Below are 21,670 nucleotides of genomic sequence, written 5' to 3'. Positions count from 1 at the left end.
GCCACCCTCGATGACCGTGACTGACGACATCTGAGACGGATTGTCAGTAGTGACAGACGGGCAACTGTGCAACAAATCACGGCTCAATTCAACACAGGCCATGCTAGACACGTCTCCCAGTGGACAATCCGAAGGAGCATGGGTTCGATGGGGTATGGGAGCCCGCGCCGCACACAGGTGCCACTGTTAATCCAACGTCATCGGGCAGAATGTTGCGCATTTGTCGCCAGTCACCAGGGATGGACACTGGAACAATGGCGTAACGTGATATGGTCGGACGAATCACGATTTCAACTGTACCCTGCTGATGGGAGGCACTGTGTATGGCGCAGACCACATGAATCGATGGATCCCACCTGCCTCAAAGGTGTGGTCCAGAGCGCTGGTGTCTCTGTTATGGTCTGGGGTGCATTTTCCTGGTATGGAATGGCCCATCTCCACCCATTTTTGGCCTTACAGCGCCCAGACGGTTCTGTGGTGTTTCAAGACGATAACGCACTGCCACATCGCTCCCACATCGCCCGGGAATGGTTCAAGGAACATGCAGGGGAGGTCCAACAAATGCCATGGCCACCCAGGAGGCCCGATATGAACCCTATTGAGCATATCTGGGATGTCCTGGTACACAGGCTCCGTGCCATGGATCCTGCACCCACGAACAGACCAGCATTGGCGACCGCTCTGCAAACGATTTGGTGTCAGCTGCATCCAGAGGACTACCAGGGACTTGTCGATTCACTTCCACGGTGTCTCGCTGCAGTTTGCAGGGCCAGAGGAGGCCCCGCACGCTATTAGGTGACTATCCCATGACATTTGCTAAGTCATTGTATATCTATACCTTGTGAAGGGTCATAGATTTTTAAGCACATATTTCATTGAAATGAAATGGCGTATGGCTTTTAGTGCCGGGAGTGTCCAAAGACATGTTCGGCTCGCCAGGTACAGGTTTTTTATTTTACTCCCGTAGGTGACCTGCGCATCGTGATGAGGATGAAATAATGATGAAGACAACACATACACCCAGCCCCCGTGCCAGCAAAATTAACCAATGATGGTTAAAATTCCCAACCCTGCCGGGAATCGAACCCGGGACCCCTGTGACCAAATCATTTAGCCATGGAGCTGGACCACATTTCATTGAAAAAGTAGTACATGCCATCCATAGGTAACGTATTATCTACCCATGAAAGAACGCTGTAAAAATTTCTACCAGTAACACACATTGTCTCAGAAAACAAGCTATACGTTGAAAAGCAGTCCAGTAGCACAAGACTACCATACACCAGTAGCTAAGATCAGCAAAGCAACAATGATATTCACTATCATCCCTAAACAGGTGGATACGTGCTTAGATGTTCATAGACGATTGATACTGAATTCTTGACAATGGACACTGGACCACGTTAAACACACCCTTATATGGGCATCCACCTTCCCCCTCCAACTTACCATGATGTAGATAGTAGAGGGAAGGGCTGTCAGTCTGGAGAGGCAGATCTCTTGTGCTTACAGATGAATTACATCAATTTACATGTAAAAAATCCTCCTATTCAATACATTGTAATATATTACATCTATAAAGATGATATATCTACATTAACCATATATGTTTCAACCCATTTTTATAGTCATCTTCAGTGGAAATTGTGTCTTAAAACATAAGTTACCATAAAACACTATTTCTAAATAAACTATTTGACATCTTTATATATGTAATACTAGCTGATGTACCCGTGCTTCGCTACGGGATTCTCAGAAAGGCAGACTTTGTGGTTTTCCTAACCTGAAATCAACATAGGTCATTACAAAAACGTAAGTATGTATGTAGCGATTAAAAGCAATGCTATCATATAAAATACTCGATCAAATGGAAAGCTGCACGTTTTATCACTTTTAACGAACAGTGCTGTGGTTAGATTGCGGTGCCAATCTAATAGTCCAAAGTTCCAGAGCTGGGATACCCAGGACGCAGATTGCCATGAACACTTATCTGCCATTATTCTGCTAAATATCCACACTGATCATTCCAATCAGTGCCTCAGAGTAGGGATTGAATAGCTCGAACGCTATGATGATCCAGTGTGTTACGTACCAGTAGTATCAGAAAATTTATAAACCAGGGGAATGGCATGCTAAAGAAGAAAGGTATCTAACTCCCCAGCTACTTCCCATCAATATTCAGGCAGGCTGTTACACTCTGTACGACTGGGCGAGTTGACCGTGTGGTTAGCGGTGCGCAGCTGTGAGCTTGCATCCGAGAGATAGTGGATTCAAACCCCATTGCTGGCAGCGCAGAAGATGGTATTCCGTGGTTTCCCACTTTCACACCAGACAAATGCTGGGCCTGTGCCTTAATTAAGGCCTAAGGCACTCCCAACCCTTTCCTATCCCATCGTCGCCATAAAACCTATCTATGTCGGTGCAACGTAAATCAAATAAAAAAATACTCTGTACGCAGCAGTAATCCTATCTACCGGAGATGAGGGGCAACTGAAGACACAAAGCACATCACGACAAACAATGGTCAATGTAATGTTATTGTTGAGCAGTGTTATGAACTTTCTATATTGTAGGCCTTCACATTTAGTTTTCTTTCAACTCTGTGATTTGTAAAATATTTTATACCATAAACTGTAGTTTCTTATTCTCCGACATTACATACCGATTTCCATTAAATACTGTTTACCCATTTTCTCGTTAGTCGGCGCTGATATGTACTTAGTAACATATTCATGAATATCTCTGTGATCATAGCCAGTGCGGTAACAACGTATAAGACATGAATAATAGGAAATTTAATGCTATATAACCTTCGTTATGTAGCATTCATCGATTACACCTCTAATAAGAAATATTTGAGAATTACATATTAGGCCTTCCCCTGAACTACCATTTCACTCAGCGTGAATAAAATAATTTACAGCCTAGACTATAGCGACTTATTTCCTGACTTTGCATACCGATTTTCATCAAGATAGGACTACTAATAACAATATTTGAGAATTAAATTTTAGGCCTTCCCCGTAACTACCATTTTTCTCAGCGTGAATACAATTATTGATAGCCTAGATTGTAGCAACTTATTCCCCAACTTTGCATACCCATTTTCTTTAAAATACGACCACTAATAACATAAATAGTTGAGAATTCAATTTTAGGCCTTACCCTAAACTACCATTTCACTCAGCGTAAGTAAAATGATTTATAGCCTAGATTGTAGAGGCTCATCCCCAGACTTCACATACCGATTTTCATTAGACCACTAATAACATAAATAGTTGAGAATTCAATTTTAGGCCTTCCCGTAAACTACCATTTCACTCAGCGTGAGTAAAATGATTTATAGCCTAGATTGTAGAGGCTCATCCCCCGACTTCACATACCGATTTTCATTAAATTCTCTTCAACCGTTTTCTCGTGATGCGTGTACATACATACAGACAGACAGACAGACAGAAATTACGGAAAAGTAAAAAGTGCATTTTCTTGTTACTATGGACATGACCGATACAGAAATACCATTATTTTCAAATTCTGAGCAATGTACAGACAAAACTCTTATTTTATATATATAGATATTACAATGTATTGAATAGGAGGATTTTTGACATTTAAATGGATGTAATTTAAAAAGCGTCAATACAGAATTAAATTTATACTGTTCTATGGCTTACAAATGAATACTCTTCACTAAAGTCATCTTGAGAATCAACACCTTGAAGTTGTGCATAGGGTCCGTATTAAGTACTGATGCTAACATCACAGCTAAGTCCTCATCACAGATGTGACTCGACCAAATTTCACACGTGATTTTTTGCCTTCTGTTAACAACTCTAATTTTCTTAAGCATTCTAAACTACACAATATTAACAAACAGCATCCAATGTGAAAACCTACCAGCTTATAAACTTTCATATGTGAATAATATTATTTATTTATTAAATAAATGTAATAATAAATATAATGCAGCGGTGTAGTATATGTATTATCGCATTGTATATCATTCTTGTGGCTAATTGGTTAGTATGCTGGCCTTTGGTCACAGGGGTCCCGGGTTCGATTCCCAGCAGGGTCAGAATTTTAACCATAATTGGTTAATTCAATCAATCAATCAATCAATACTGATCTGCATTTAGGGCAGTCGCCCAGGTGGCAGATTCCCTATCTGTTGCTTTCCTAGCCTTTTCCTGAATGATTTCAAAGAAATTGGAAATTTATTGAACGTCTCCCTTGGTAAGTTATTCCAATCCCTAACTCCTCTTCCTATAAATGAATATTTGCCCCAGTTTGTCCTCTTGAATTCCAACTTTATCTTCATATTGTGATCTTTCCTACTTTTATAAACACCATTCAAACTTATTCGTCTACTAATGTCATTCCACGCCAACTCTCCGCTGACAGCTCGGAACATACTCTTCTTCTTTCTCTCAATTCTTCCCAACCCAAACATTGCAACATTTTTGTAACGCTACTCTTTTGTCGGAAATCACCCAGAACAAATCGAGCTGCTTTTCTTTGGGTTTTTTCCAGTTCTTGAATCAGGTAATCCTGGTGAGGGTCCCATACACTGGAACCATACTCTAGTTGGGGTCTTACCAGAGACTTATATGCCCTCTCCTTTACATCCTTACTACAACCCCTAAACACCCTCATAACCATGTGCAGAGATCTGTACCCTTTATTTACAATCCCATTTATGTGATTACCCCAATGAAGATCTTTCCTTATATTAACACCTAGATACTTACAATGATCCCCAAAAGGAACTTTCATCCTATCAACGCAGTAACTAAAACTGAGAGGACTTTTCCTATTTGTGAAACTCACAACCTGACCTTTAACCCCGTTTATCATCATACCATTGCCTGCTGTCCATCTCACAACATTTTCGAGGTCACGCTGCAGTTGCTCACAATCTTGTAACTTATTTATCACTCTATAGAGAATAACATCATCCGCAAAAAGCCTTACCTCCGATTCCACTCCTTTACTCATATCATTTATATATATAAGAAAACATAAAGGTCCGATAATACTGCCTTGAGGAATTCCCCTCTTAATTTTTACAGGGTCAGATAAAGCTTCACCTACCCTAATTCTCTGAGATCTATTTTCTAGAAATATAGCAACCCATTCAGTCACTCTTTTGTTAGTCCAATTGCACTCATTTTTGCCAGTAGTCTCCCATGATCCACCCTATCAAATGCTTTAGACAGGTCATTCGCGATACAGTCCATTTGACCTCCAGAATCCAAGATATCTGCTATATCTTGCTGGAATCCTACAAGTTGAGCTTACCAGGCGAGTTGGCCGTGCGCGTAGAGGCGCGCGGCTGTGAGCTTGCATCCGGGAGATAGTAGGTTCGAATCCCACTATCGGCAGCCCTGAAGATGGTTTTCCGTGGTTTCCCATTTTCACACCAGGCAAATGCTGGGGATGTACCTTAATTAAGGCCACGGCCGCTTCCTTCCAACTCCTAGGCCTTTCCTATCCCATCGTCGCCATAAGACTTATCTGTGTCGGTGCGACGTAAAGCCCCTAGCAAAAAAAACAAAAAAAAAAAAAACAAGTTGAGCTTCAGTGGAATAACCTTTCCTAAAACCGAATTGCCTTCTGTCGAACCAGTTATTAATTTTGCAAACATGTCTAATATAATCAGAAAGAATGCCTTCCCAAAGCTTACATACAATGCATGTCAAACTTACTGGCCTGTAATTTTCAGCTTTATGTCTATCACCCTTTCCTTTATACACAGGGGCTACTATAGCAACTCTCCATTTATCTGGTATAGCTCCTCCGACAAAGTAATCAAATAAGTACTTCAGATATGGTACTATATCCCAACCCATTGTCTTTAGTATATCCCCAGAAATCTGATCAATTCCAGCCGCTGTTCTAGTTTTCAACTTTTGTATCTTATTGTAAATGTCATTGTTATCATATGTAAATTTTATTACTTCTTTGGCCTTAGTCTCCTCCTCTATCTCGACATTTTCCTTGTAACCAACAATCTTTACATACTGCTGACTGAATACTTCTGCCTTTTGAAGATCCTCACATACACACTCCCCTTGTTCATTAATTATTCCTGGAATGTCCTTCTTGTAACCTGTTTCTGCCTTAAAATACCTATACATACCCTTCCATATTTCACTAAAATTCGTATGACTGCCAATTATGCTTGCCATCATGTTATCCTTAGCTGCCTTCTTTGCTAGATTCAATTTTCTAGTAAGTTCCTTCAATTTCTCCTTACTTCCACAGCCATTTCTAACTCTATTTCTTTCCAGTCTGCACGTCCTTCTTAGTCTCTTTATTTCTCTATTATAATAAGGTGGGTCTTTACCATTTCTTACCACCCTTAATGGTACAAACCTGTTTTCGCATTCCACAACAATTTCTTTAAACTCATCTCAGAGTCTGTTTATATTTTTATTTACCGTTTCCCACCGATCATAATTACTTTTTAGAAACTGCCTCATGCCTGCTTTATCAGCCATATGGTACTGCCTAACAGTCCTACTTTTAAGACCTTCCTTTCTATCACATTTATTTTTAACTACCACAAAAACAGCTTCATGATCACTAATACCATCTATTACTTCAGTTTCCCTATAGAGCTCATCTGGTTTTATCAGCACGACATCCAGGATATTTTTCCCTCTAGTTGGTTCCATCACTTTCTGAATCAGCTGTCCTTCCCATATTAACTTATTTGCCATTTGTTGGTCATGCTTCCTGTCGTTCGCATTTCCTTCCCAATTGACATCTGGCAAATTCAGATCTCCCGCTACAATCACATTTCTTTCCATGTCGTTTCCCACATAGCTGACTATCCTATCAAATAATTCCGAATCCGCGTCAGTGCTACCCTTTCCCGATCTGTACACTCCAAATATATCAAGTTGCCTATTATCTTTAGAAATGAGCCTTACACCTAGAATTTCATGTGTCTCATCTTTAACTTTTTCGTAGCTTACAAATTCTTCTTTCACCAGAATGAACACTCCCCCTCCCACCCTTCCTATCCTATCTCTAAGATACACACTCCAGTGCCGTGAGAAAATTTCTGCATCCATTATATCATTTCTCAGCCATGATTCAACTCCTATTACAATATCTGGTAAATATATATCTATTAAATTACTTAATTCTATTCCTTTCCTTACAATACTTCTACAGTTCAACACTAACAATTTTATGTCATCCCTACTTGATTTCCAGTTCCCTGTTCCCTTATCACAGGGCTGGCACAGGGACTGGGTGTATGTGTCTTCATCATCATTTCATCCTCCTCATAACGCGCAGGTCACCAACGGGAGTCAGATCAAAAGACCTGCATCTGGCGAGCCAAACTTCAATCAATCAGTCACTACTGATCTGCATTTAGGGCAGTCGCCCAGGTGGCAGATTCCCTATCTGTTGTTTTCCTGTACCTTGGTAAGGTCGACACGCATCCGGATAAGTAGACACTGGGGGAGTACATCGTGCTTCGCCTCATGGAGCCGTGTCTAAGCCAAGGGAGAAACGTGGCGCAGACAGAATCTTCATTGTTCTCCAACTTACTAAAAAGCTCCAAGACCAAAAATATAAATTAAAAAATAATAATAAAACCTTCCTTGGTGGGAACAATTAACCCCATTCGTCGTGACATCTCTACTGAGTTGAAGTCCAAGTCTGAATTGTACTCCACAACCATCTTGAGACAGACTGGGAACACACCTTGCACCTTGACAGTGTAGCAAGGGAAGGAGAACAAAAATGTCCCTTCTTAGTACACATCACACTCAAGTAACAATGAGTACCAAAAAAAAAAAAGTAGTAGCCAGAAACTGTATCTTTCTACAACTGCATGAAACATATCTATATATATAAAATAAGAGTTTTGTCTGTACATTGCTCAGAATTTGAAAATAATGGTATTTCTGTATCGGTCATGTCCATAGTAACAAGAAAATGCACTTTTTACTTTTCCGTAATTTCTGTCTGTCTGTCTGTCTGTCTGTATGTATGTACACGCATCACGAGAAAACGGTTGAAGAGAATTTAATGTAAATCGGTATGTGAAGTCGGGAGATGAGCCTCTACAATCTAGGCTATAAATCATTTTACTCACGCTGAGTGAAATGGTAGTTTAGGGGAAGGCCTAAAATTGAATTCTCAACTATTTATGTTATTAGTGGTCTAATGAAAATCGGCATGTGAAGTCGGGGGATGAGCCTCTACAATCTAGGCTATAAATCATTTTACTCACGCTGAGTGAAATGGTAGTTTAGGGGAAGGCCTAAAATTGAATTCTTAACTATTTATGTTATTAGTGGTCGTATTTTAAAGAAAATGGGTATGCAAAGTTGGGGAATAAATTGCTACAATCTAGGCTGTCAATAATTGTATTCACGCTGAGAAAAATGGTAGTTTAGGGGAAGGCCTAAAATTTAATTCTCAAATATTGTTGTTATTAGTTGTCCTGTCTTGATGAAAATCGGTATGCAAAGTCAGGAGATAAGTCGCTATAGTATAAGCTGTAAATTATTTTATTCACGCTGAGTGAAATGGTAGTTTAGGGGAAGGCCTAAAATGTAATTCTCAAATATTTCTTATTAGAGGTGTAATCGATGAATGCTACATAACTAATGTTATATAGTATTAAATTTCCTATTATTCATGTCTTATACATTGTTACCGTACTGGCTATGATCACAAAGATATTCATAAATTTGGATTTTTGTTACCAAGTCCATATCAGCGCCGAGTAACGAGAAAATGGCTAAACAGTATTTAATGAAAATCGGTATGTAAAGTCGGAGAATAAGAAACTACAGTTTACAGTATAAAATATTTTACAAATCACAGAGTTGAAAGAAAACTAAATCTGTAGGCCTACAATATAGAAATCTCATAACATTGATCAACAATAACATTACATTGACCATTGTTTGTAGTGATGTGCTTTGTGTCTTCTGTTGCCCCTCATCTCCGGTAGATAGGATTACTGCTGCGTAGAGTACTTTTTTATTTGATTTACGTCACACCGACATAGATAGGTTTTATGGCGACGATGGGATAGGAAAGGGCTAGGAGTGCCTTAGGCTTTAATTAAGGTACAGGCCCAGTATTTGACTGGTGTGAAAGTGGGAAACCACGGAATACCATCTTCAGCGCTGCCGACAATGGGGTTCAAATCCACTATCTCTCGGATGCAAGTTTACAGCTACGCACCGCTAACCACACGGTCAACTCGCCCAGTCGTACAGAGTGAAACAGCCTGCCTGAATATTGATGGGAAGTAGCTGGGGAGTTAGATAACTTTCTTATTTAGCATGCCATTCCCCTGGTTTATAAATTTTCTGATACTACTGGTACGTAACACACTGGATCATCATAGCATTCGGGCTATTCAATCCCTACTCTGAGACACTGATTGGAATGAACAGTGTGCATATTTAGCGGAATAATGGCAGATGAGTGTTCATGGCAATCTGCGGCCTGGTCATCCCAGCTCTGGAACTTTGGACATTTAGATTGGCACCGCAATCTAACCACAGCACTGTTCGTTAAAAGTGATAAAACGTGCGGCTTTCCATTTGATCGAGTATTTTATATGATAGCATTGCTTTCAATCGCTACATTCATACTTACGTTTTTGTAATGACCTATGTTGATTTCAGGTTACGAAAACCACAAAGTCAGTCTTTCTGAGAATCCCGTAGCGAAGCACGGGTACATCAGCTAGTGTCTAATAAATAAAGGCTGCATGCAGGGGGTGGCCAATGCATGTCTTTTATAATATCGTAGGCATAACAGCTATCAATGCTTGGGTCATGTACAAGCAAGTAACGGGTAGGAAGATAAAAAGCGGAAGAAGTTCTTCCTCCAGCTGGCAAGTGAACTAACAAGACGGGACGAGAAAAGGCAACAACAACAACAATAAGAGGAGGCTGTAGGACCGTGTCCATCCATAAAGTGGAAGTAGTGCCAAGTTGATCTGTGTAAAGGCAACAAGTCTAGCGATGTCTGCATCAAGTGCCTCAAAGCAGTGTGCCGAAAATGTGCACAAAATGTCGTTAGGTTGTTTTAATTTTTCTTAAAGTATTTAAAAAAATTTATCATTGTTTGCAGTGTGGACAACTAACAAACGGTGTTCAATTGGTTAAATTTTGTGAAAACTCCTTAGTGAAACAGAAACATGAGGCAGTTGTTTGTGATTATTCATGTGACCATAAGTAATATAAAAGGTCCATACACTAAAGTCAGGTCTTTTGCGTAAAATAAATTCATAGTAACACTGTAGAAGACAAAAAATCTCTTACTGACTTCTAATTTGAATGTTTCCAAACATTGTGATGGGTAAAATGACCCCTTACCACTGTTCTAGGAATGTAAGATTCTCAGCTGTTCTAGTGCTAACTACCATATTGGAGCAATGGTTTGATGTGACGACAATTAATGAAGTGGTCTTGGTACGTGATCATGGATGCCCTTTAAGAAAAAATATTTTAACTCTGTACTATTAACATCCCGAAATGTTGCCTCAAAATCGTTATAAATAACAAAATAGCACACACGGAACTGCATGGAGAGAATTTTAGGGGTCTGTAAAAAGCAATTTCTTGTTCTTATCCTGGGACTGTGAATCAAATGTTGGACATCCTTTTTATGTTAACTTCATGCACCATTTTACAGCTGTATTCAAGCAAAGGCACCTCAGAGCTCACTCAAAAACCACACGGTTCTGTCACTCTCTTATAGATTTGCATTGTTTGTGACTCTTGTGAATGTTAACATCATACTAGGTAACATTTTCCAGGAAAAGATTGGAGAAACGCAAGAATCATAATGCAGTGTTAAACAACAGTTAGCCTTCTTTTAGCAACTGTTGATGAAACTGGGCATTAATTGAATTATTATCAAAATGTAGGTTAATTCGCCTCTTTAACCCTGTGGATAATCACAACAAACATTATGTCTATAGGTTCAGGTGTTTCTGAGAAAAGTTTACCTGCAAGGAACGTAATGCAGTACCGTGTTGTTCATGTTTTGAGCGAGTGTACATTCAATGGACTGTCACACTATAGAAACTATTTATCTTGTATCAATAGATGATGCAGACAGCCCAGCTAACTAACATTAATTAAATCAAATCAATAACTGTAGATAAACTTGCCAAGTTTTGTCTCACTGTAATTACATTTTCTGGTATATAAGTTAAAATAATAAGTGATACAATATTCTAATTAGCTTTATTTCTCATACTCAACAGACCAATCAAGTAGCCCTACTCTGCCATTGCAGATGACAAATCATGATGGTACGTACTTATTATGACAAAAAATACATGTCTTCAATGCTATATTTTTTTCCTTTCCCATACTAACAATTGCTGTGAAAATATAAAATTGCTTTTATAGTTGCAGGTACTTCGGAGTCTAACCCTAGAAAGTGGAGGCTGAACGTCCTCTACTGAGTCGGTGTAAGCCAGTATTTAAAAAAAAGAAAAAGATCCTGCCACTGTCTGCGACGGGGAAGGAAATTGAATCATGGGTGACAGCAAAGGCTGAACTAGTTCAGCTAGTTAGAGGCTGCTAGAGAAACAGTTGAGTGAACTGGAGAGAAGATAAGAAGCTCTCTTTCTTCTAAAGAAAGAAGTTTAGAGCTTGACATAGAAATTAAAGAGGACACCCTTAAAAAACTTAAATCATAATTTTTTTGTACTAGGTATGATAAGAATAAAATATTTATGAAGAAAAGATCCAAAGTAATCCACCAAGTTTTCACTAACAGCAACATATCCCACATCCTCATTCACCACTGCTCTTCTCTAATCTTCAGTTGCAGCATTGATAGCTTCCTGAAGCTGGGGGTCTAATTTAAGGTAAGTCCTCATTTATTTCAACTGCTAAATTGTGAAGCACAGCACATGCCACAATTACTGCCCCCACCCTTTCAGACCTCAGTCAATTCCATTTACTAGTGCAAGAAAACACCTCTTCCATACACACCATATGCCCTCTCAACTACATTCCTTGTCTGTGACTCCTACAGATTTTCTGCAGGTGTCCTTGGAGGGTGTAATGGGAGTTACAAGATAGGGTGTTGCTGCACACCCTGAATCAAAGTCTGCACTGCTCACAGTCTGCACATTATAGGAAAAGAAACGTTTCCTTTCCCTATATTCTTCTGCATTTTCTCCTTCTAGAGATCTGATTTTTATGTGTGTGCAGTCTATTGCTTGTGTCACTCAAGGAAGCAACTACTTTGACCTATTGCCAATCAATTATTTTCCTTAAAAATGTACCTTGGAATGCATTTTTTTTTTTTTTTTTTTTTTTTTTTTTTTTTTTTTTTTTTTTTTTTTTTTTGGTTACAGTTTAACTTCCTGCAATTAACAGCAGGAACAAAAGTAAGATTTTGTATTCAAGCATTTCTGCCCATTCCTCCTGGTCCTGATGTACCGCAGCATTCGGAACAATTAAATGGTGGCTCCTCGTATGAAGATGAGGCAGAAATGATCGGTGCTAACTTTGACTGCGATTTCTCACCAGAAGTTGCGGGGAAATAACCCAAACTTTTCAAGCAAAGTGCGTTAAATGACTTAGTTTGAGATCTTGGTCTTATGAAGGAATCTGCCGAGGTACATGGGCCTAAGACTCCGTGAAAGGAACATGTTGGCACCATGGATGATGTACTGTTGATACAGACAAAGCGAAGAAGAATTTCTACCCTTCTTTTCTGACGAGGGGGCTTTGGTTTACTGCAGCAATGTTCCAGAGGTTATGCTGAAACCAGGAGTACCACATTATGACTCCACTCACTGGAGACTTTTTACTGCTGCTTCCAAGCTTAGTTTGAAGTGTGTTCATTTTCACAATGAAAATGAACTTGTATCAGTTCCCATTGCCCATTCAGTTATTATGCAATAACATACAAAAATCTTGAGATGATGATGTGTAAAGCAAAGCATCAGGAACACAAAAGGCAAATGGTATTCTGACAGGTCTACAAGCAGGTTCCACAAAACATCCCTGTTTTGTGTGTGAGTGGGACATTCGAGCAAGGTCACAGCACTGGATACAAAAGGAATGGCAGCCGCATAATCAGTGGATTGCTGGCTTGAAAAAACATAAAAAAGGGAATGTCTTGTTGAAAAATCCAACATACTGTTACCTCCTCTTCTTATCAAACTATGACTTATGAAACAATTCGTTAAGGCTATAAACAATGAAAGTGAATGCTTCCATTATCTGTGTCATTGATTCCCAAGCATCAATAATGCGAAAATAAAAGAGAGCATCTTCACAGGTCCAGAAGACGCTATGTGCGCAACCAAACATTCGGCATGGAAAGCATTCCAGGATGTAATCAAAATCTTTCCTGGCATTACAAAAGATCCAGACTACAAACAAATGGTGGACAGAATGCTTGTTTATTTCCCAAATTGAGGCTGTAATGTGAGCTTAAAGGTGCTCATGTTACATTCACATCTGTACTATTTCCCTGAGAATTTATTAATGCTGAGTGAAGAGCAAGGAGAAATATTCCTCCAGGATCTAAAGGAAATTGAAGGCAGATATCAAGGGAAATGGAACCAGAATAGGCTGGCAGGTTACTGCTGGTTACTGAAAGAGAGACAATCCAACTACACCTCACAAAAGAAAAGCAACAAAACGAAGTTTCTTAAAGTAAGCCAAGATACAATAGAACCTCAATAATTCGAAATTGGTTAATTCAAAATCTCGCGTAATTCGAAGAAGCTCTCGTTCCCAGAAATATGAGGTACGGTTTTGCATGTTATTTAAATTGTTTAATTTGAAATACGGATAATTCATCATTCGAAGAACAATGTTGGTCCCATTACCAAAATTCAGACTTCAAATTCAAAACTGCCTTTACATTTTAAAAAAAATAGTATTTTAGAGAGTAATTTAAACTCAAATTTATTTTCGCATCATAACAAAATATGCAGGGGTAGCTTTCCGCACTTTCACTCACTTCAGCGTGTGTACAGTGTGCTTCATATTTGCTAATTTTGAGTGAAATCGTAATTTCTTTGCATTCAGCGTTTTAAGGAATGCCACAATATCACGTAGCAGGCAGTGTGCGGGGAAGCGAACACTGGCGATGCCGACAGTTGGCGAAAAAGCGTGGCTCATACAGTGATTTTGTATGCATCGAACAATATTGTCAATGCTAATGAAACTGCATTGTTTTTATTTTATTTTAATAACAGAGCCCAAATGGACTTATGGTTTTAAAGGAGAGAAATGCCAGCTGGGAAATTGTACAAGGGTGGGGGTCACTGTACTGTGTTGCAATGCAAACGGAAGCAAGAGACTTCCTTCCCTCGTCATATGAAAGTTCGATAAGCCACGATGTTTTAAGGGCATCAGGCACGTTCCATGCAAGTACAAGGCATCTAAAAATGCAAACAGTACAGTAATCCAAGTGATAAAGCATTTTCACAGGGGAGTCAGCATAATTTGTTCTTCTCTTTGCATCATGTTTTTTTATAATCTCTCGTTACATGAGGTTATGTTTGCCAGTGTTTTATCCAAGCGCATTATTTGAATAATGTAAATGCATCTTATTGTTGGATATATTTCGGAAATAGCACTTTCCATGGCATTTGAAATATTCATTTATGGGAAGGGGAGTTAGGGATTGGAATAACTTACCAAGGGAGATGTTCAATAAATTTCCAATTTCTTTGAAATCATTTCGGAAAAGGCTAGGAAAGCAACAGATAGGGAATCTGCCACCTGGGCGACTGCCCTAAATGTAGATCAGTATTGATTGATTGATTGGTTTAAACTGAGAATCAAGGTGATTGCATACTTTAATGGGTCTTAAACTATTTTGGGACACGGCAAGGGTTGGCATTTCTGAATTAAGAGAGAAGTGACATGGCGGGAAATTGTACAAGACTAGAGTCACTGTACTGTGTTGTAATGCAGATGGAAGCGAGAAACTTTCTCCCCCCATCATACAAAAGTTTGAAAAGCCACAATGTTTTAAGGGCATCGGGTACTTTCTGTGCAAGTACAAGGCATCTAAAATGCACACAGTACAGTAATCCAGTGAATAAAGCACTTGCACAGGGGAGCCATTATAGATTTCTCCTCGTCTTCAAATCATGTTTCCTTTTTTGCGTGAGGTTGTATTTGCCAGTGAGTTATCCAAGTGCATTATTTGAATAATGTAAATGCACCTTGTTGGATACATTTTGGAAATATTTCCTTTCCATAGCATTGAAAGGTTTAAACTGTGAATCAAGGTTAATTGCATGCACTAAGGGGTCTTAGAATATTTTGTGATGCCGCAAGGGTTGGCATTTCTTAACTACGATTTGGCAGTTAATTCAAAATCACATAACTTGAAGTCCGATTTTTGCATCCCAACGACTTTGAATTAACGAGGTTGTACTGCATAGAATTGAAAGCATGGACTTTGAATTCTACAGCACGTTACCAGGCGTATGAATGATAAATTTTGGACCATTTGTCACTATATATACAATTTTTATGCTCATAAATATAACAGTGTAATATAAATATGTTCAGATGAATAAAAATAACAATATTAACAGTATTTCTTACACGTTATAATAGAGCATATGTATATGCATGAGAGTCTCCTATATTCCTTTCGATTTTGCAAAGAAACCTGATGCGATACAGGAAAACTGATTTCAGTTCCAGATTCAGCATGCCTGAAATATAAAAGATCACTATTTGAACTTCGTGCAATGATCAGAAAGTTTAAATTTGCAGGCTAAGGTAATGTAATCAGTGACTGGATTACTCCAGAATCTGGAAACAGAAAGGCCACTGTGCAGCTTCAGTTTCAAGAGGAGTTTCAAATGGAGGTGATGGGAATGAAATAAGTTATTTCTACCCAAGTTACAGGTCTGCAAGACATTTTCTTCACTACGTAACACTTTTTGAGAGGTGTTCCTCGATCCATTGTCCCTGTCAAGCTGAACTGAGTGGCTCAGACAGTTGAGGCGCTGGCCTTCTGACCCCAACTTGGCAGGTTCGATCCGGGCTCAGTCTGGTGGTATTTGAAGGTGTTCAAATACGTCAGCCTTGTGTCGGTAGATTTACTGGCACGTAAAAGAACTCCTGCGGCACTAAATTCCGGCACCTCGGTGTCTCCAAAAACCGTAAAAGTAGTTAGAGGGACGTATAACCAGTAACATCATTATTATTATTATTATTATTATTATTATTAAGCCCTGTCAAATTACCTAATTTACTATTCTAATTAGATAGGATCGATCGTTACTTGTTTTTCTGCTTTGTAATATTCGAGACATCACATGTACACTTCAATTTTATTACTTAATCAGCATATCTAGTGTGTATTTAAAACAACGAATTTACCTTGACGTTGGTATTTCTTATTTTTACTAATACAAACAAGAACAGTATGTTTTAAGACAATGGGAAGACAGTGACAAATTGTTGTTCTTAACTTTTGCTGGCAAGATGTAGTGTTTACAGCAGCGGCGGCTCGTTTGGGAGGCGCTAAGGCGCGCGCCCCCCACGGGGTTCCATTAAATTAGGGAATTTTAATCTTAAATGTTAACAAGCGAAATATTTTACTATTATTATCAAGGGCGCGAGTTGTTCTGTACTGCGGCCCGATGCGCTGCTGGCCCGGCGCAGGAGGGCACTCTCTCATAGCGGACCAAATACTCCGAGTCTCGCTCGACTGGCCTTGAAGGAGCCAATCAGAGGCACACTAGAGATGTGCTGTTCTAACGGAGATTCCGGCGCGTTTCTGCCGCGGCCCATGGTTGCAGCCAACCTACCCGAAACATTGCTGATTTGATTTCTATTTAACAGGGGTCAGTTTGTGCCATTTCTCTCCTAAAACTAGTCACTATTTTACTGTGGCACTTACCTGAGTTAAATGTGCCGGTATATATTTAAAATAGTCTTGTAGTTTTTAGGATTATTAACTAACGAAACGAGTAACGACTGTAACTTCTGTCTCCTCGCACTTGACTCATGTTGGCCATACTCACTGGAGAGCGCGAGGGGTTTAGCTGTGTGTTGATGAATGATCTCGTGAGGTGACTGTGACGAGGTGAAATTAGGAGAAAGTTTGCGATTTATATGTAGGCGTAGTGTTATGTTTGCACTTCGTACAGTATGATTACCATCGAACATATTAAAGAACTAACGTTTTCTTCTCTTTCTATCGAGAAGAAAGTCGAACTGAAGGAGTGTGGTAGGCCGACACCAGACTTCTCGTTGAAAAGACCGGAGACCAAGGAAAATGAAAATAGGGCTTTCCAAAGACAAATTAATTCTCCTGACGTATATAACAAGAACGCGCGGATATGTGGAAGTGATATCTCAGAAACCTTTTACTGCATTCCTTGCCTGCTATTCTCCCGTTCTAGGAAAGGAGATAAATGGATCACCACAGGGGTGATATCAATAGTACCATGGACTTTGAAATGCTTGGTAAAGTCAATGTCGTGTCTTGTTTGAGTGATCACTACAGCGAAACTATTCGTAAACATAATTCGATCGTGGACAAGAACAGGCAAATGTTAATAATAATAATAATAATAATAATAATAATAATAATAATAATAATACAAACAAAAGCGGACATGAAGAACGCACAAATTCAACCCGAAGACATTTTGAATCGAAACATATATAGAAAGAAAATTGACACGTGGGAAGTTACTCCAGAGAATGAAGTACCAAAAAGAGCAGGTACCAAGTAGACGTAAGAAAGGAAGAGGATCTTTAGTCAACAGATGAAAGCATATCATAAATAAAGCTTTGTGTGTTCCAAAAGGGACCATTCACGCATAATAATAATAATAATAATAATAATAATAATTGCATATGCATTGCACCGTATAGTGTTCGAAGTGTGTATCTTGATGACATGGTTTGAAGAACTTGAGATATGTTATGGAATTATGAAACTAAGGCGCGCCCCCCACTGCTCATATCAACGAGCCGCCACTGGTTTACAGTGCACTATGTCTTCTGGTATGGGCTAGAGTAATTTTGTTACTTTCATTGATCTGTCTCTGTCTTATCCTTGGCTTTGACAATATGAAAGTGACTGAGGTATGAATGATGCTAGTAATACCATTCCTTATGCAGCCAGTCCCTGTTATGAATGGTGTGAAAATATCGCTCATAGGGTCGGTTGGTGCATGCTTTTCAGTGGACTTGGCAGATTGGCTCGGTGAGGAAAGCAACAGAAAACTACCTCACTCCTCATTTCCCTAGTACGCCTCTTCAGTGACGCCTAGGCTATTTATGACAGCTGTTGGCGGAGCTGCAGAGGACCAAACCAGCCTTCGGGCTGACTACCCAACACAACTTATATATTAATGCTGTATATTTTTAGTCTACATAGTTAGAATTTATATTTTGATGTCAATTTGTAGCTGGGGATGTCCTCAAAGGAGAACGAAACATGTACGGTAATTTAATATGACTGTATATTTCATTTAAAACAAGTGAATATCAAACCAGTAGCTGCCTCTGTGGATCAGTTGGTAGAGTGTCGGCCTCCGGATCCCAAGATAGCGGATTTTTGAAGGGCGGAAAAAAGTCCATTAGACACTCCATATCGTACGATGTCGGTGACACATTTGGTGTTTACCCGACAAAATTAATTAAATGTCAGCCATAGATGCCCAAGAGAATTTCGGTTTACTCGGTCTGCAATCTAGTGGGCCTAGAGTAAAACAGAACATCGAAATTGACGAGCAGACAGCCAGATGGCGTCAAATTGAAGTGTCTGCACACGGTAGCTGAGGCCATACAATTATTATTATTATTATTATTATTATTATTATTATTATTATTATTATTATTATTATTATTATTATTATTATCAAAACAGTATTGAAAAGGTAGACAAAATACATTGCTTAAAAAGTGTATTATGAAATCATTGTCAATACAAGTTTTTACTGTGAAGTTCATTGCATGTAATCTTCAATTACTGTATTGTTAGGGTGTTTTTTTATCTGTGCCAAATTCTTCAAGAGTATTGAAGAGTGCTCCTCTGTTCACAGAATCATAACTTTTTTTTTGAAGTCTACAAAGGTTATGACATGATTTTTGCTTCTGAGACAGAAGAATCTGATGATCAATTTTAGATTTAAAATTTGTTCTACGCAGGACTTGCCCTTCCTAAATCCTCCTCGATATTCACTGAGCTGATGGTCCATTTGCTCTTCCAAATGATGAAGGGCTTTGGATAGGATTTTGTACATAACAGCCACTAAAGAAATTTCTCTATATTTGTTAATATTTATTTCCTTTTTTTATGTAATGGATGTAGGGGAGTACATTTCCATTCTTCTTGAATTTTCTCGGTTTTCCCAAATTTCTTCTGTAAGTTTATGAAGTTCTTCAATCATATCATCACTTGGTCTGGTGGTTTTGAATTTGGATTACGGTAATATTTTCAGGTTCTGTTTTATCAAAACTTTTCGCCGGTTTTATTGAAGCATTCTGCTGAGCCTCCATGGCTTTGGCGACAGCGCGCCAGTCACTCACCGCTGGGTTCCGCAATTCAAATCCCGGTCAGTCCATGTGAGATTTGTTCTGGATAAAGCAGATGCGGGACAGGTTTTTCTCCGCGTACTGCGGTTTTCCCTGGCATCTTTCATTCCAGCAACACACTCCAATATCGTTTCATTTCATCTGTCTGTTATTAATCATTACTCCAGAGGAGTGCGACAGGCTTCAGCAGCTGGCACAATTCATATCCTCGCCGCTAGATGGGTGGTTCATTTATTCCATTCCAGACCCGGTCGAATGACTGAAAACAGAGTGTGGACTTTCACTGAAGCATTCTGTCAATGGTTCACAGTTTTCCTTATTATTGATAGGCAGTACACAATTTTCTTTTTTTTAAACATAAACCTGGCAGTTGATACTTTGTTAACATGGTTTTGAAAGTTTCATAGAAATTTCTTGTGTTGTTTTTTGGAAGTCTTCTTCAGTATCATTTTGGAGATTTTTTGTTATTTCTTTTAGCAGATCTCAAAAATTTGCCTGTTACCTTCCTTTGGTTCTTGTAGTCCAAATAATCACAGTGTTTCTTTGTAGAATACAGTATCTTCCATGCTCATAATGTTTCCCCTAGTGCACCTTCACAATCCTTATTCCACCAGTGGAGTTGTTTCTTTAGCAGCTTTTTTTTTATTTTGGCATGTTTCTCCAGTCACTAGTTTCCAAGTTGTCTAATTTGTTCTGGGAGATTTCTTTGTTATTTCATAATTGCTCTAATCGTAGTTTTGCATTGGAGAATAAACTTCACCTTAATTGTTATTGGTTTCAATATTTATCCCCTTTCATTTAGGTTACAAACAACTTTACTTACAAAATATATTGCAGTATTCCACAGAAAAATAATTTGGGCAGATATGGGTTAACATAGGCTACAGACACGGTTGGTATCCACTCCCAACCTGGATTATAGATGCTACCTGACATACTGCAGTACTGTAGATAGTTCTTAGATGTCTTCTATCATCGGGTACTTCCGCTTTTAGAACCGTTGACCATCTGGTCAAAAGTGTGTTTGGTCTGTTAGAGCTGTTTTATTTGTCTGTGAGAGCTGTTTTATTTCGCTCAAGTCCACTGGCGAACCGGTGCGAACCCCCTTTTTTCATAATTTTATCAGGAAACAAAACATGGTTAATAAATTTCAAAAGAAAAATTACTAGGTAATAATGGTATTGAATACAACTCAGGAAATGATCATTTCATGTGTTTTTTATTGTACAGCAATTAAATCATGCACAGTTTGGTTCATTTTATTTTGGGAATGGATTACTAGATTTGGTATTTCATGCAATCATATTTCACCCTTAATTGTCTGTCTTGTTGTTTATATGTTTCAAATATTCAGCATTTATTTGTTGTAACAGGCCGTCCTTTGCTACTGGGTCTCATCAAACTTTATCTCTCTCCTTCAAGTTGGAATCTTGAAGATACCTGCTGTCAGAGATTATTGCAAGATTGAGCCTCTTGTTGTACACTCCAAAGTTTCGTTGCCAGTTAAGAAACAAGGATTTGTGGATGGATTTAGGGAATGTAAGTTTTATTCATTATTTTATCAATTATTTTTGTATCAAATTGTTGTCATTGTGAATAGTCAGCGGAAGTTGCTGTAATTGTCAAACACTTATATAGCAATAATTACCTACAAGTCACCAAAGTATAAATACATTTTAGAGAGATATAACTATAGTAAACTTAGGTTGTTGTGGTAGTAATTATTGTATGCTATGATTTAATTCAGGTAAAAACAAAAAAAGAAACATTGTAATAATTTTCTGATGTACAGAATCAGTTTTGATAGTGTTCAGTTTGATTACTGCACTACTAAGTTGTTAGAAATGTAATTTGACATTGTATACTTTGTTTCGTAGTAAGCTTCCTCTGGATGTACAAAGTTAGTGACCTGTATACATCGCATTACTTTTATTTTATTGGGTTTTAATTAATGATCTTGTGGGGAGTTCTACCTTTTTCTCACCAAATCAAACTAATATTAGAGCATTATCACCAGTACTGGGAAGCTGTTACCAAGCAGAGTGGCAATGCACATTAATGTTCTACGTCTCTGGAGCCATGTTCTGCATTTGGGAGATGCGTGGATTCCAAAACCA

The 21,670-nt window shown here is 38.7% G+C and overlaps 1 protein-coding gene across 2 annotated transcripts in view; it reads left to right on the top strand.

Moving 5' to 3' along the window:
* The window catches only part of OXA1L (OXA1L mitochondrial inner membrane protein), a 133,986-nt gene that overhangs the window by 111,057 nt on the left and 1,259 nt on the right, over positions 1–21,670 (top strand). For both annotated transcript variants that reach the window (XM_067159753.2, XM_067159752.2), the window contains exon 6: positions 20,927–21,092. In XM_067159753.2, coding sequence (XP_067015854.2) covers positions 20,927–21,092 — 166 coding nt within the window. The remainder of the gene's footprint in view (positions 1–20,926; positions 21,093–21,670) is intronic.

The sequence above is a fragment of the Anabrus simplex genome, chromosome 1 (genome assembly GCF_040414725.1).
Source record: "Anabrus simplex isolate iqAnaSimp1 chromosome 1, ASM4041472v1, whole genome shotgun sequence".
Classification (NCBI taxonomy): Eukaryota; Metazoa; Arthropoda; class Insecta; order Orthoptera; family Tettigoniidae; genus Anabrus; species Anabrus simplex.
Note: the sequence above shows the minus strand (reverse complement) of the source record. Positions and strands in the feature narration are given on the sequence as shown.